General features: G+C 44.1%; 1 protein-coding gene across 1 annotated transcript in view; it reads left to right on the forward strand.

Annotated features, from left to right (window-relative positions):
* Ube4b (ubiquitination factor E4B) overlaps positions 1–14,307 on the forward strand; it is a 115,303-nt gene that overhangs the window by 90,626 nt on the left and 10,370 nt on the right. The window contains exons 21-23 of the mRNA XM_070037313.1: positions 4,277–4,403; positions 5,996–6,140; positions 10,736–10,870. Of these exons, the coding sequence (XP_069893414.1) occupies positions 4,277–4,403; positions 5,996–6,140; positions 10,736–10,870 (407 nt within the window). The remainder of the gene's footprint in view (positions 1–4,276; positions 4,404–5,995; positions 6,141–10,735; positions 10,871–14,307) is intronic.

Consider the following 14,307-nt stretch of genomic DNA (forward strand, 5'->3'; position numbering starts at 1 on the left):
CCCTGTGTGTCCTTCAAGACACATTCAGGAAAGCAGAAATATACCCAATCTTTTAAGAGAAAATTTAATATACAGAATTAGTTGAGTAGGTATTGAAAGATTGACTTGGTCCAAAACTGACAGTGTAGTGGCAGGAAACAGATCTTACTTACTCAAGAGGAGTCAGAGGAAGAGTTTAGGATTATTAGAACCTAACTACACAAACGAGGATATGGACTAGACCAGGTCCCAGACCTCTGAGGGAGGATATTGCTTGGCAGCACTAGGGTCTCTGAAGGCTGGCCAGGTTGGTAACTTAGGACTATTAGACAGGGCTGAAAACAGACATCGATTGCCATCACAGGAATAGAGAGCCACTGCTGACAAGAATGAGAGGATCCAAGTCCCTTGCCGCTTGTTAGCCATTTTCTAGTTACCTTGCAGTGCTTCCTATCGGTATGCTGGCAAAAGGAAAATTCTGTAGTCCAAGCCCTGAGTCATGAAGCAAGCCTAAAGAATGTTCCTGATCTGAGACTACTTAATACCAGCTCATCTTCTTACTTGTAAATTTATCCCCCAGTATTTTATTCTGTGGGAGTATGAATGTGTGTACGTGCTTGTGGTAGATGGCATCCACCATAACTTACAAATATGGCACAGTGAAATGTATCTGCTGATTGTAGGTGAATTAAATACATATATGAGCCATGAAAAGTATTGTTTTTAGTGGTTAAGTAACAAAAGGTAAAAAAAAAAAATCCATGTTTTGGTACACAGTGCAGAGAGGGATATTAATAATGAGTTGGTCTGCTGTGAGGCTTGAACTTGGCCTGGGTCCTGTCCCTGAGCTTCTTGGTGCTCAAAGCTAATGGTCTATCACTTGAGTCACAGTGCCACTTTTGGTTTTTGGTGGTTAATTGGAGGTAAGAGTCTGACCGGGACTTTTCTACCCAGGCTAGCTTTAAACCACGATCTTTTATCAGTGGTTAAAAAAGAAAGACAAAAATCAATCAAATGTACTTAGTACTTACTTTGGAACCCTGGCCTATCACTATGATGTCAGAAGATCTGTCTGTATGCCTATGTCTTATGGGAAAAGGGCAAGGCTGGATGGGGCTCACTAGCAGCGTTCCAGGAGCTAGGGAGTATTATTCTCTTTCCCTTCCATGGAACAGTGTGCCCTCCAGGCTGGACCACCTCTGTGGTCAATGATAGATGATGTTTGTCCTAATAATAGCTGCCACTCATCAAATACTTGCTAATCTGTTCACTTGATCTGCGTAGCAGTCCTAAGGACAGATACTATAAATACCTACATCTTACAAAAGAGGAAACTAAAGCTCAAAAAGGTCAGGGGTTTGTGAAGGTCAGCAGCTAGTGAGTGGCAGCATCTCAGAGGTTCGATGCAGGTGCCAGGCACCAAGGACCTTCAGGAAGGAGAGAGCCCTCCACAGTGCCTCCAGATTCCCGGGTCTGCTGAATAGGGCCTATTCCATCTGACTGTCAGATGTGGTTTAGAGTTGTATAACACATAATCGATCAGTGAAGCAAGCTCTTCTTAGGCCACAGACAGAGGGTTCTAACTTAGGAAATGCTTGTGCTTCAGCTTTTGTTTCAAAAATAAAGTTAGGGTTCAAAATATTACAACAATCTGTTCTTTCAAGAACTTAAAACTTTTTTTTTGGGGGGGGGGTCCAGTCATGGGGCCTGAACTCTGGGCCTGGGCGCTGTCCCTCAGCTCTTCAGCTCAAGGCTAGCGCTCTACCACTTGAGCCACAGCACCACTTCCGGCTTCTTTCTTTTTGCTTATGTGGTGCTGAGGAATTGAACCCAGGGCCTCATGCATTCAAGGCAAGCACTCCACCATTGAGCCACCTTCCCAGCCCCAAGAACTTAAACTTTTGAAGACAGGAAAATCACAGATAAAGCAAGACTTACTTCCAGACTCTTCCCTTCCTCTAGGCTGATCTGAATGGGTAAAGCCAGCATGGCTGAAGTAGAGCCCACCACAAATTCAGCCAGTGTTTATGGTATTCCTACTGGGCAATACCAGAATCCCTTAGTGGGAGATAGATTGGACAGGTAGAAAGACACTGTGAGAAAGGTATGGGCAGAGGTGGGCTACTTCTGGAACGATATTTTAGAGGAAGTCAGGACATGAGATGACTGTGTGAGCTGTTGATAGTTTTCAGCCACAGTGTGGCAGAAAAGCCAATGAGTGTAAAATCCTTGGGCAAGAAGTCTCACAGCAACAAGAGTGTGGTGGGAGATAAGGTTAGAGGTCAAGCTTGCTTGGTTTTAAGGACTTCTAAACTATGACTTGGGAAATGGGACTTGGACCAGTGTGATATTGAGGAGACTTTAGGAGCAGATTTTTTTTTTAATTGGATAGATGTAAATTGATGGATAATAAATTAACAAATTAGCCTCTGCTATGTTCAGAATGGAATCTAAACATGGACAGCTTTGGATGCTAGGAGGTGCAATGCCAGTCCCAGCTTCTGTCTCTTCTGGGCTCAACTTAAATTGCTCACTCTCCACTCTGTAGTTCACACCTGTACAAGCAAACTGGCATTTAGTTCATCTGAAGATCTGAACGTGAGAAGTGTTATTGTCTTGTTCTGTTTTTTATTATTTAATAACTATTTTCTCTTTTGGTCATGGGAAATGTATACTTAGGAAATAGAGAAAATAGAAAGAAAAAAAAAGCCAGATGCTGGTGGCTCACACCTGTAATTCTAACTACTCAGGAGGATGAGATCTGAGAATCTTTGTTCGAAGCCAGCCTGGGCAGGAAAGGCCATGAAATTTATCTCCAATTAACCAGCAAAAAGCCCAAAATGGAGCTATGGCTCAAGTGGTAGAGGATCCTTAATTGAAAAAGCTAAGTAAGAGTGAGTGAAAGTCCCTGGTAAGGTAAGGAAGGAAAGAAAGAAGGGAAAGGAGGGAGGGAGAAAGAAAGGGAAGGAAAGAAACAAAAAGATAGGAGGGCAGGCAGTTTTGCTCTGTATCTTTCCAGTCACTTTATTTTTGCAAGGCTGTGATTGGCCCAAACTCTCCATATAGATTTTACTTGATATATTACAAAAAGGTTTCATATTCTGTTTTGGGGCATTTGGGTTATTTATTGATTTTTTTTCTGTAATAAAAATAGTACTTTGCCTTTAGGCATAGCTCAGTGCTAATATGTTTGCCTAGCAGAGCAAAGCCCTGTATTCTAGCCCTAGCACCACACACACCAAAACAACAACAAAAAAAACTTCTTTGTTAATTTTCGTTGAAATCAGACTTGAGAATATATTTTCTCAAGTAGTTTGTGACCAGAGGGAAGGAAGTGTGTTGATAGTTTGTGCTGTATTTTGCCAAATTGTCTTTAGAGAAATTGTGTCACCATTTTCCCAGCAGTGTATGTACTCTGCCAATTTCTCCAGATCTTCAGTTCTGTTCATTCTTGTCACTTACAAATGTCTGCAAATTATCAGCTGGGCTCTAGTAATTCACACCTGTAATCCTAGCTACTCAGGAGGTTGAGATCTCAGGATCTCAATTTGAAGCCAGACTAGGCAGGAAAGTCCATGAGACACTTTTTTTTTTGTTGGTCATGGGGCCTGAACTCTGGGCCTACGCACTGTTCCTCAGCTCTTCAGCTCATGGCTAGCGTTCTGCCATTTGAGCTATAGCGCTTTTTTCTGCTTATATGGTGCTGAGGAATCGAACCCAGGACCTCATGCATGCAAGGCAAGCACTCTACCACTGAGCCACCTTCCCAACCCTCCATGAGACTCTTTTTTTTTTTTCTTTTTGCTTATGTGGTGCTGAGGAATCGAACCCAGGGCCTCATGCATGTAAGGCAAGCGCTCTACTACTGAGCCACCTTTCCAGCCCTCCATGAGACTCTTATCTCCAATTAACCACCAGAAAACAGAAGTGGCACTGTGGCTCAAGTGGTGAAAAGCTCAGGGACAGCACCCAGACCCAGAGTTCAAGCCCCATTACTGACAAAAAGAGAGAGAGAGGGAGAGAGAGAGAGAAAGAGAGGGAGAAGGAGAGGGAGAGGGAGGGAGGGAATGTTAATGATACAGAGTATTTAAAATAAGCATTTAACATGTACATATCCTTCAATAAAATATAATCCAATTTTTTTCTACACAAGCTCATAACTTTTCTCTTGGTTTATGTGCAAGATGTAAATCAAATTTTATCTCTGATTTTGCAGATTTATATTCCTTCAGTATCGTAGTGGCAATAACTATTTGGAAAGGACATGTCCCTTAGTCCCTTTGTCTTTTTTCTTTAGATGTGGAGCACACTGGAGCTACCAGCGAGTTCTATGACAAGTTCACAATCCGCTATCACATTAGTACCATTTTTAAAAGCCTTTGGCAAAACATCGCTCACCATGGCACCTTTATGGAGGAGTTCAAGTGAGTATGGGCTCCTAATGCCACAACCTGCTCTCCCCTGAGTCAGGTAGGGTTGTAACTTTTTAAAAGCTTTCACAGCTGGGTTTCTGTTGACTTTTCTTCCTCTCAGCTTTGGATGGGCATGCTGGCCCTGACGTACTGCTGCATGTGGCACAGTTCTCTAAATGTCTGTGCTATCCAATATTGCTTAATTCCAAATTAGTCCCCATACTTTGGGGTGGGTTACATAGAAGAAATTTATGTTAATGTTCTTATGAGTTTATTCTGTTTTGTTTTTTGGTGATTTTTCTGACTGCTCAGAAAATTTTGAAATATTTATCAAATGACTTTCATGAGCCAATAAAGGTAGCTCCAGCAAGCCACTAGATACAATGAGTTTATCACAGTGAATTAAAAAGGATAAGCATACTAGATGTGCTGCACATACCTGTAATCCCAACACTTGGGAAGATGTCAGGAAGCTCATGAGTTTAAGGTTAGTGTGGGCTGCATGAGACCCTGTCTCAAAAATATACAACAAGCCAGGCACTGGTGACTCATGTCTGTAATCAAGAGGCTGAGATCTGAGGATCATGGTTCACAGCCAGCCTGGGAAGTAAAGTCTATGAGACTATCTCTAATTAATACCAGAAAACCAGAAGTGGCACTGTGGCTCAAGTGGTAGAGTGCTAGCCTTGATTTGAAGAGCTGAGGAACAGTACTCAGGCCCAGAGTTCAAGTCCCACGACCGACAAAAAAACAAAACAAAACATTCAACACCCAGCAAGATGATTTAGGCCTGTCATCCCAGCTACTCAGAAAGATTGAGGTTCAAGGTCAGCCTGGGTAAAAAGTTAGACTTCATCTCAACAAGCAAACCTGACAGTGGTGGTGCACTGCTGTAATTGCAGCTACTTGGGAGGCATAGGTAGGAGGAGGGTGAGGTGATCCTAGGCTGGTCCAGGCAAAAAGAAAGAACCTAAAACCAAAAAAGACTAAAGGCACAGACATAGAGGGGTAAAAGGTGAACAAGTGTAGCAGTGGTACTTATTAGACACAATGTCGAAAATGAACTATACAGCTTGTGGTAAGAACAGGAGGGAAAAACTGGGGAGTGAGAGGGAAGGGGTGACACTGTCCAAAAAGAAACATACTCTAAGTGATTTATGTAACTGTAACACCTCTGTACATCATCTGTATAATAACAAATAATGGGGCCGGGGGCCGGTGGCTCACGCCTGTAATCCTAGCTACTCAGGAGGCTGAGATCTGAGGATCACGGTTCAAAGCCAGTCCAGGCAGGAAAGACTGTGAGACTCCTATCTCCAATAAACCACTAGAAAACTGGAAGTAGCGCTGTAGTTCAAGTGGTAGAGTGTTCGCCTTGAGCTGAAGAGCTGAGGGACAGCGCCCAAGCCCAGAGTTCAAGCCCCATGACTGACAAAAAAAAAGGTGGGGGAGTACTGGGAGTGTGGCTTAAGTGGTAGAGCACTGAGCACAAGGTCCTGAGTATTGCCAAGGGAAGCAGTGTGGAGGGTGACCTGCTGACACAGGAAGCCTCTCTCCCTGCCACAGCCCTGCTGGACATGACCATACTCCTCTTGCCATTATAGTTCTGGGAAGCAGTTCGTGCGCTACATAAACATGTTGATAAACGATACGACGTTTTTGCTCGATGAAAGTCTGGAGTCGCTGAAGAGGATCCATGAAGTGCAAGAAGAGATGAAGAACAAAGAGCAGTGGGACCAGCTGCCTCGGGTGAGAACAAGCACAGTGCTCCCACAGCTTTGTCAGGAATCAGCCACTGGGGGACTGACTTACTAAGGGCTTTGAGATTCTAACCCAGCCTTGGGATAGGAAAAAGCTTAAAAAAAAAAAAAAAGGTAAAATTTAAGAATTGGGGCTGGGAGTGTGGCTCAGTGATAAAGTGCTTGACTAGTATGTATAAGGTTCCCAGAGGAAAAAAGTTCCATTGAGCTTGCAGAGGTTATTTTATTTTGTGCCTCAGTATCAGCACAAAAATAAAAAATGGGAAAAAAAATGAGATGACAACTTTTTTTAATGCATCGTTCTCTGCATTTTTAGTTTAAGAAGCTTTTTTAGCCGGGCGCTGGTGGCTGACGCCTATAATCCTAGCTACTCAGGAGGCTGAGATCTGAGGATCGTGGTTCAAAGACAGCCCGGGCAGGAGAGACCGTGAGACTCCTATCTCCAATAAACCACCAGAAAAACCGGAAGTGGCGCTATAGCTCAAGTGGTAGAGCGCTCGCCTTGTGCTGAAGAGCTGAGGGACAGCGCCCAGGCCCAGAGTTCAAGCCCCACGGCCAACCAAAAAAAAAAAAAAAGAAGCTTTTTTTATAGAAGAGCTTTCATTGTCTAAATATATTAAGATTTGTAGCAGGATGCAATAGCTCATGCCTATTCCTATAATCCTGTTTATTCAAGTAGTGGAGAATGGGAATATTGAGGTTCAAGGCAAGATCCTATCTCATTTAAATATATATATATATATATGTGTGTGTGTGTGTGTGTGGGAGATGGAAGATTAAAGTTAAAGGCTGACCCCAGGCAAATCATTTATTGGAAAAAAACAAGTAAAACAGAAAAGGGCGGGGGCATAACTTAAGTGGTAGAGCAATTACACAAGACTCGGTTCAAATTTCAGTACTCTGTGTGTGTGTGTGTGTGTGTGTGTGTGTGTGTGAGAGAGAGAGAGAGAGAGAGAGAGAGAGAAATGTGGAAGTAAGTAGGAAATCTCTAGACTTGCCTCTACTGGTCAAGAATTTGGTGTGCTTATGTGGTCTTCACATCCTTGTCTAGCCAAAATGCTCAAGCTGTAATAAGCTTAATCCTTACCAGGGGCGTTGCCCCAGGTCCCTCCATGCTCTCATGCATCCTGGACCCCTCTGATTGTGCTGAAATAATGTGACAGTCTTTTGGAGGGGAGGGAAATCTGTGCTGATACCCACTGCCCTCATGTTCATTTCTAAGATACAATACAAAATCCTTCAGCTCCCCATCTTCCTTAGCATAGAGTCAACCCCCCAGCTCCCAGATGTATCTCTAAGAGAACTTCTTTGGCTCACCTCCATCACAGGCAGCAGGTAGTAACTACCAATTTGAACCAGACTGTGGACTGCTGAAACCATGCTAGAACATCAGAAGGTGTAGCTGAAAGAGCCCAGCTCTGGTCCCTAAGGTGATCTGGGTTTGAGAACTGACACTGCTTCACTCAGAGTTCTGTAACCAGAAAACATCTGCCTTGCAAGAACGCAGAGAGGACAGAACATATTTAGCTAGGATTTATCCAGATGCTCAGTGTGTACACTCCTATTCCTCATAGGTCCTGTCCTAGTCCTGCTTCATGGCTAGCCTTCCCACCTTCCTCCTACCTTAGTAGAAACTCAGCTAAGATCCACTAATCCTTTGGGGGCTGGGTACCAGGTCTGTAACACATTCTCTTGGACAGAGTGCTTGATAAGTATTTGTTTATGAGACAACAGATATTATTCATTTTTTTTTCATCAGTGGATATACAGAGATACCTAGTCCCTAACAGTTGCTATTTCAGAAATCACTCTCCTGTGACTTCACAGTTGCTTGCTGCCTCCCACCTCCCTGGCTCTCCTTGCAAATCTTCCCAGCCTCCCAGTGCTGGCCAACTCTGGCTCAGCCCTCAGGTTTCTCTTTTTCCCTCTCCCCAGGTTAGTATTTCTCAGGGTATGATACTGGTAGGGATTTCAGACATAGAGGAGCTTTACTGTAGTAAGTAGCAAACTCTTCACAACTAGAAACTGCCCTACATTGTGGGACTCTTAACATCTCTGGCTTCTGCTCATTACATACCCGTGACATCCCCACCCCAGTTACAAAATCATAAAGCACTCCCACTCTTAACCCAGTGCCTCCAGCTGGAAAGCCCTGCCAGGGGACTTCATCTATTCCAAAGCGTTAAATACCAGATCTCCAAAATATACCTCTCCACCTTCTATATGCCCTCTCACTACCTGGGACCCAGTATCAGCTTGCCTGCTCTGGGGGAGTCTAGTATGTATCTCAGACTTAACTTGTGCCAGACTGAACCTGTGATGTCCTTGGAATCCCCTCAATAAATGTCAGCTTCACTCTACCATTTGCCAGTTAATCAGCAAAAATTTAGAACTGAAGATGTGGTTCAAAGAATAGAACATCGGCTGTAAACACAAAAGCTGAGCAAGAGTTAGAGGCCCCGAGATCAAGCCCCATACCAGCACAAGTGTCAAAGTACTTGCCTATGATGCACAAGGCCCTGGGTTATACCCTCAACATTGCTTAAAGAGAGAGAGAGAGAGAGAGAGAGAGAGAGAGAGAGAGAGAGAGAGAGAGAGAGAGAGAGAGAGAGAAGAAAAAGTGTAGAGATAAGTAGAAACAGGCAGGCAGGAAGATCTATGAGTCTTTACTCTCTGACCTTTTCCTACACCTTCAGGACCACAGTTGGGTCTTCCCTTATTACTGCAATAGCCCACTCTCCAACTCCCAGCCTCTGCCCTTGCCTGTGTCCACAGCCGAGATCCACTGTTAAAATCTCAGCCTTCTCAGTACCACTCTGCTTCTCAGAGTCCTCTGGGCTTCCATTCAACACACTCAGTTCCTGCGTGCAGAGTGTGGCCTTCAGAAAACTGGAAGTGGCACTGTGGCTTAAGTGGTAGAACACTAGCCTTGAGCTGAAGAGCTGACGGACAGTGCCCGGGCACAGAGTTCAAGCCCCATAACCAACAAAAAAAACAGTTTGCAATACTTTTCTATATTCAGCTCCTGATACGCTTCTGCTCACTCTACCTCCTACACCAGCCTCTCTGCCTGTCCTCATGCTGGTTCCACAGAGGTTTGCTCATCCCTTCCTTTACTCTCCTAGATATCACCCCCACAGAGAAGCCTTCCCTGACCAGTTTCCACAGCAGCATCCTCTGTTTCTCTCTACTTTCTCGTTTCCACTTTTTTTCTCTTTACCCTGCTTCATTCTCTGCTGTCACTGTCAGACTTATTAGATGTGTTTCTTGGGATGGTGGTGACTCAACAAAGTTTCACTAAGCTCCAGCAGGGTATGGAGCTGCCCTGGGCCTGTACTGTGCGCTGCATTAGTACCTGAAGAACATCTGGCCTGGGGGAACTTACGTATTCTAGGCAGGAATGATATGACCCGGCCCCATACAGGGCTTCTCCTGCGTGCAGCCTTTCTTTCACTAAGCTCATTCTTTTTTCTTTTTTTTCTTTCTTTTTTTTTTTTTTTTTTTTTGTGAGGGGGTCCGGTCGTGGGGCCTGAACTCTGGGCCTGGGCACTGTCCCTCAACGCTTCAGCTCAAGGCTAGCACTCTAACACTTGAGCCACAGTGCCACTTCCAGCCTTTTTTTTCTGCTTATTTGGTGCTGAGGAATCGAACCCAGGGCCTCATGCATGCAAGGCAAGCGCTCTACCACTGAGCTACCTTCCCAGCCCCTCACTAGGCTCATTCTTGACCAGGGAACAGTGGGCAGGGCCCCCAGCCTCCCTGCAGAAGCTCCACCAGACCCCGGCGAAGCTCTGACCTAGCAGACACTCACTCAGTTCTTTGTCCCTCTAAGCAGATGGAAACATTTAAGTCTTTGCTGAGATGTAGGCACAGAGCCATCCTATGTGCTACCTGGTTTACCTATAAGCCATATATCTCAGCCTGTGGCAGAACTGAGGAAGGATGATGGTGCCAGCGGCAAGCATGCTGACAGCTAGAAGGGGTGGCGACCTGATACTGTGGAAAGACAATTGAGAAAGTTTGTAGACACTGGGTGCCGGATGCCAGACAGGATGGACAGGCCTGTACTGCATCATGTATTTTTATACAGCAGTGACTAAGCAAAAGTTCTTATTAAGGGAAACAGACTTGGTGGATATAGCACTAATGTGTTCTAGGTCCAATGTTAGAACCACTGAATTCATTCTCCATGGAAATTGACTCTGAATACTTTACCTTGGAAAGCTTAAGGCTCACTAAAGTTCAATAGTACGTCAGGGCTGGGGCAGCTCAGCAGTAGAGCATGTGCTTAGTACACACAAAGCCTTGGGGTCAATCCCCACCATGCATACATGCACGCACACATGCACGCACACCCACACATAATGCCAAGGCTAAGTGACCCAAGGTCCTAAAGAGTTGTAATGTTAGAATAAATGAATTTATGCTTTCTGCACCCTTTGCTGGAGGTTCTTATCTCATTCTCCGAGCATGTTGGCTTCCTCCCACTTCTCTAGTTAGGAGCTGACTGTGTTTTTCCTTTGCACTTGGTGCTTTGGTGGGCTGATGACTGACACTGAGGTTTATTTGGCATCTGTTTCCTAGGATCAGCAGCAGGCCCGGCAGTCTCAGCTTGCTCAGGATGAGCGCGTTTCACGCTCTTACCTCGCGTTGGCAACAGAAACCGTAGATATGTTCCACATCCTCACGAAGCAGGTCCAGAAGCCATTCCTCAGACCAGTGAGTAGAAACTGAGGGAGTATTTGTTTTGTCTGTCAGATGCTACAATCAGGCTCCAGCACTTAAAATGTAATATAGTTGTTGAAACCCTGGAAATTTGGACCTCACAATCAACAATTAGTGAAATTCTGTTGCTAATTTTGTTCCCAGTTTTGCTCATTAATACACATATAACTCTGCTGATAGACTTGGAATGAAGATTCTGATGTTTGCACATGTCTACACGTGCTCACATCCAAGATGACTTTATTATTCTTTCTGCTGAGACAGTACATTGGATTATTGATGCTGATGTTGTGGCACATTTTTATCATTATTGATTCCTATATTTTATTTAGAAGAAAAGTACAAAGCACCATAAATTAGAACTTGGCATACATTTAGTAGGACGATTGATGACATGTAAGATGTTTGGTTCTCTTAGAAGTAGCTTTGCACATAGAAAGCAGCCAAAGGCTAATGAGAAGCCACAATTAGAATTTATGAAAGATCAGAGTCAGCCAAAATGTTTGACTTTGACTTTATTAATAAGACCTGGGTCCTATTTCTGAACTTGAAATTGAAAAATATAACTGCAGGTCTGTTTCTTCTTGACTGTCTCCACTATGTAGTATGCCTTTGTGGAGAAAAGTTGCCTTTACAGTGGATATGATTTTCCTGTGTATTCCCTCTGGTTTTTCTGTTTACCTGTAGATCCGTCATGTCTTCCCCAGCACAAGCATTATCACTCTGGGGGTGTGTGTAGCTTAAGATATGCTTCCCTCCTTCTCTCTCTCCCCCCATTTTCATCTCCTGTCTTTATAAATGGATTTCAGTACAAGAGCAATGGAATTTGAGACAAAACAACTCATGGTTAAGATTCCTGCTTCCCTTTGCTGGGAAGGTAGCTCAGTGATAGAGTGCTTGCCTTGCATGCATGAGGCCCTAGGTTCAATTCCTCAGCTGTGGCTCAAGTGGTAGAGCACTAGCTTCGAGCTGAAGAGCTTCGGGACAGAGGCCAGGCCCAGAGTTCAAGCCCCACAACAGACCCAAAAAAAAAAAAAAGATTTCTGCTTCCCTTACAGATTTACTTCTTTTTCTTTTTTTCCTTCTGTCTTGAGGCCCTTGAACTCAGGGCCTAGGTGCTATCCCTGAGCTCTTTTGCTCAAAGCTAGCATTCCATCACTTTGAACCAAAGCTTCACTTTATTTATTTATTTATTTATTTTTGGGTTTTGGTTTTTGGATTTGTCGGTCATGGGGCCTGAACACTGGGCCTGGGCACTGTCCCTTAGCTCTTCAGCTCAAGGCTAGCACCCTACCACTTGAGCCAGAGTGCCACTTCTGGCTTTTTCTGCTTATGTGGTACTGAGGAATTGAACCCAGGACCTCATGCATGCGAGGCAAGCACTCCACCACTGAGCCACCTTCCCAGCCCCTAAATTAGCTCCACTTTTTGAGTGGTTAATTTGAGATAAGAGTCTCACTGGGCTTTTCTGCCTGAGCTGGCTCTGAACCAATCCTCAGATCTCAGCCTCCAGAGTAGCTAGGATTATAAATGAGAGCCATGGGCTGGGAAGGTGGCTCAGTGGTAGAGCACTTGCCTTGCATGCAAGAGGCCCTGGGTTCGATTCCTCAGCACCATATAAGCAAAAAGAAAAAAGCCGGAAGTGGCGCTGTGGTTCAAGTGGTAGAGCACTAGCCTTGAGCTGAAGAGCTGAGGGACAGCGCCCAGGCCCAGAGTTCAGGCCCCAGGACTGGACCCGAAAAAAAAAAAAAAAAGTGTGAGCCACCAGCACTGCCTGGCACAGATTTACTTCTATAAAGACCAAATAGTGAGTTGTTTAAAGATGTTCTGAGGACTTTGGGCATGGCTCAAGTGTGATGCCCTCCGTTCAGTCTCAAGTTCCATATACATACATACATGTATACACACATACATATATACAAATGTAAAAGTATTATGCCATGCTCTTGCAGCTTGAGAGCAGTCACAGCCAGTATGTGAATAAGCCTGGCTATGTTCTGATAAAACTATTTATAAAAGAGGCATGGTTGCCAGGTGCCAGTGGCTCTCACCTGTAATCCTAGCTACTCAGGAGGCTTAGATCTGAGATCATGACTCGAAGCCAACCCAGGCAGAAAATTCCCCATGAGACTTTTATCTCTAATTAACCACTCAAAAACCAGAAGTGGCACGTGGCTCAAAGTGGTAGAGTGCCAACCTTGAGCAAAAATGCTTAGGGACAGTGCTCAGGCCCTGATTTCAAGCCCCATGACCAGTAACAACAACAACAAAGAAGCCAGAAGCAGGACTGTGGCTCAAGTGGTAGTGCCAGCCTTGAGCAAAAAAGCTAAGCAGTTGTGCCCCTGCCCTGAGTTTAAGCTTCAGTAATGACGCACACAAAAAAAACAGAAAAGAAAAAAGAAGCATGGCTATATTCCAGTAAAATTTTACTTCCAAAATGGAGACATCAGATAAATTGGCCAGTAGATAGTATTTTGCCAACCCCTGCTCTAAACCACATTTTATTTTATATACAGTGACTCTGGTGACAGTGCCATTTGGATACTAGAAGGTAGGAAGCTATAGTATATAAAGCCTATTTTTAGTAAGAATTTCTCCATTTTGTAAAGGAAGTTAATTTTCTTCAAGGCCTCTCACAAATCTGCTCCATGGTTATGGATGGCCTATGACTCTGTTCTTTTACCCCCAGACTCAGGTCTGCATCTGATATGATGCTTCCATTGCCTTTGCTTCCTTCACCCTTTTGCTCCTTTATGGCTAGCCCAAAACTATACAGAACTGTCCTACTTTAAAGAAAAATGGCTAGATGCCCTCTTATTTATAGCTGCTCAACAACAACTCAGGAGTGCTTTGTGTAAAAGCATCGTCCTGAAAGGTTGAATATGGGGCAAAGTTGTGTAAACGGGAATATTGCACAGGAGCCTTGTTCAGACCCTTTTCTAATCTGTGCCAGGTTTTCCTCTGGATGTAAGAGCAAGATCTGCCTGACCACAGTGCATACTGTCTCCTTGTGGGCTTATCTCCTTTTCTGATGGTTGGATATGGGTTCACTTTGTCTCACTGGCTATATTTAAAACTATTGAAGACAAATTTTCTATTTTGTATTTCTTGTGTCTGATAAGTAAATAAGATCGGCACATGTTTAACTATCAGGGACTTCTGAAATTTATGGAAAACATCACATGAAGTGATGCCTGGAAAAGTAGGCCTCCCAACCTCCTCTTTCATGTTTCTCGATGGTTCTGAAGTGGTACTTCTGTAATTAAAAGCATAGACTTTTTAAAAAACCTTTTGTTGGTGTCTCTCAGTCTGCCATTGCCCTGTACCATTGCATTAAGTATTGGAATTTCCAGATGAGACAAGGGACGTTGGCTATGATGCTGGTCCTTTCCTGTATGGGAGTCTTTGAGGATGAAACCAGCTGCTCCTTC

Source organism: Dipodomys merriami, unplaced genomic scaffold, assembly GCF_024711535.1.
Source record: "Dipodomys merriami isolate MVZ:Mamm:240054 unplaced genomic scaffold, mDipMer1.0.p SCAF_28, whole genome shotgun sequence".
Lineage (NCBI taxonomy): Eukaryota > Metazoa > Chordata > Mammalia > Rodentia > Heteromyidae > Dipodomys > Dipodomys merriami.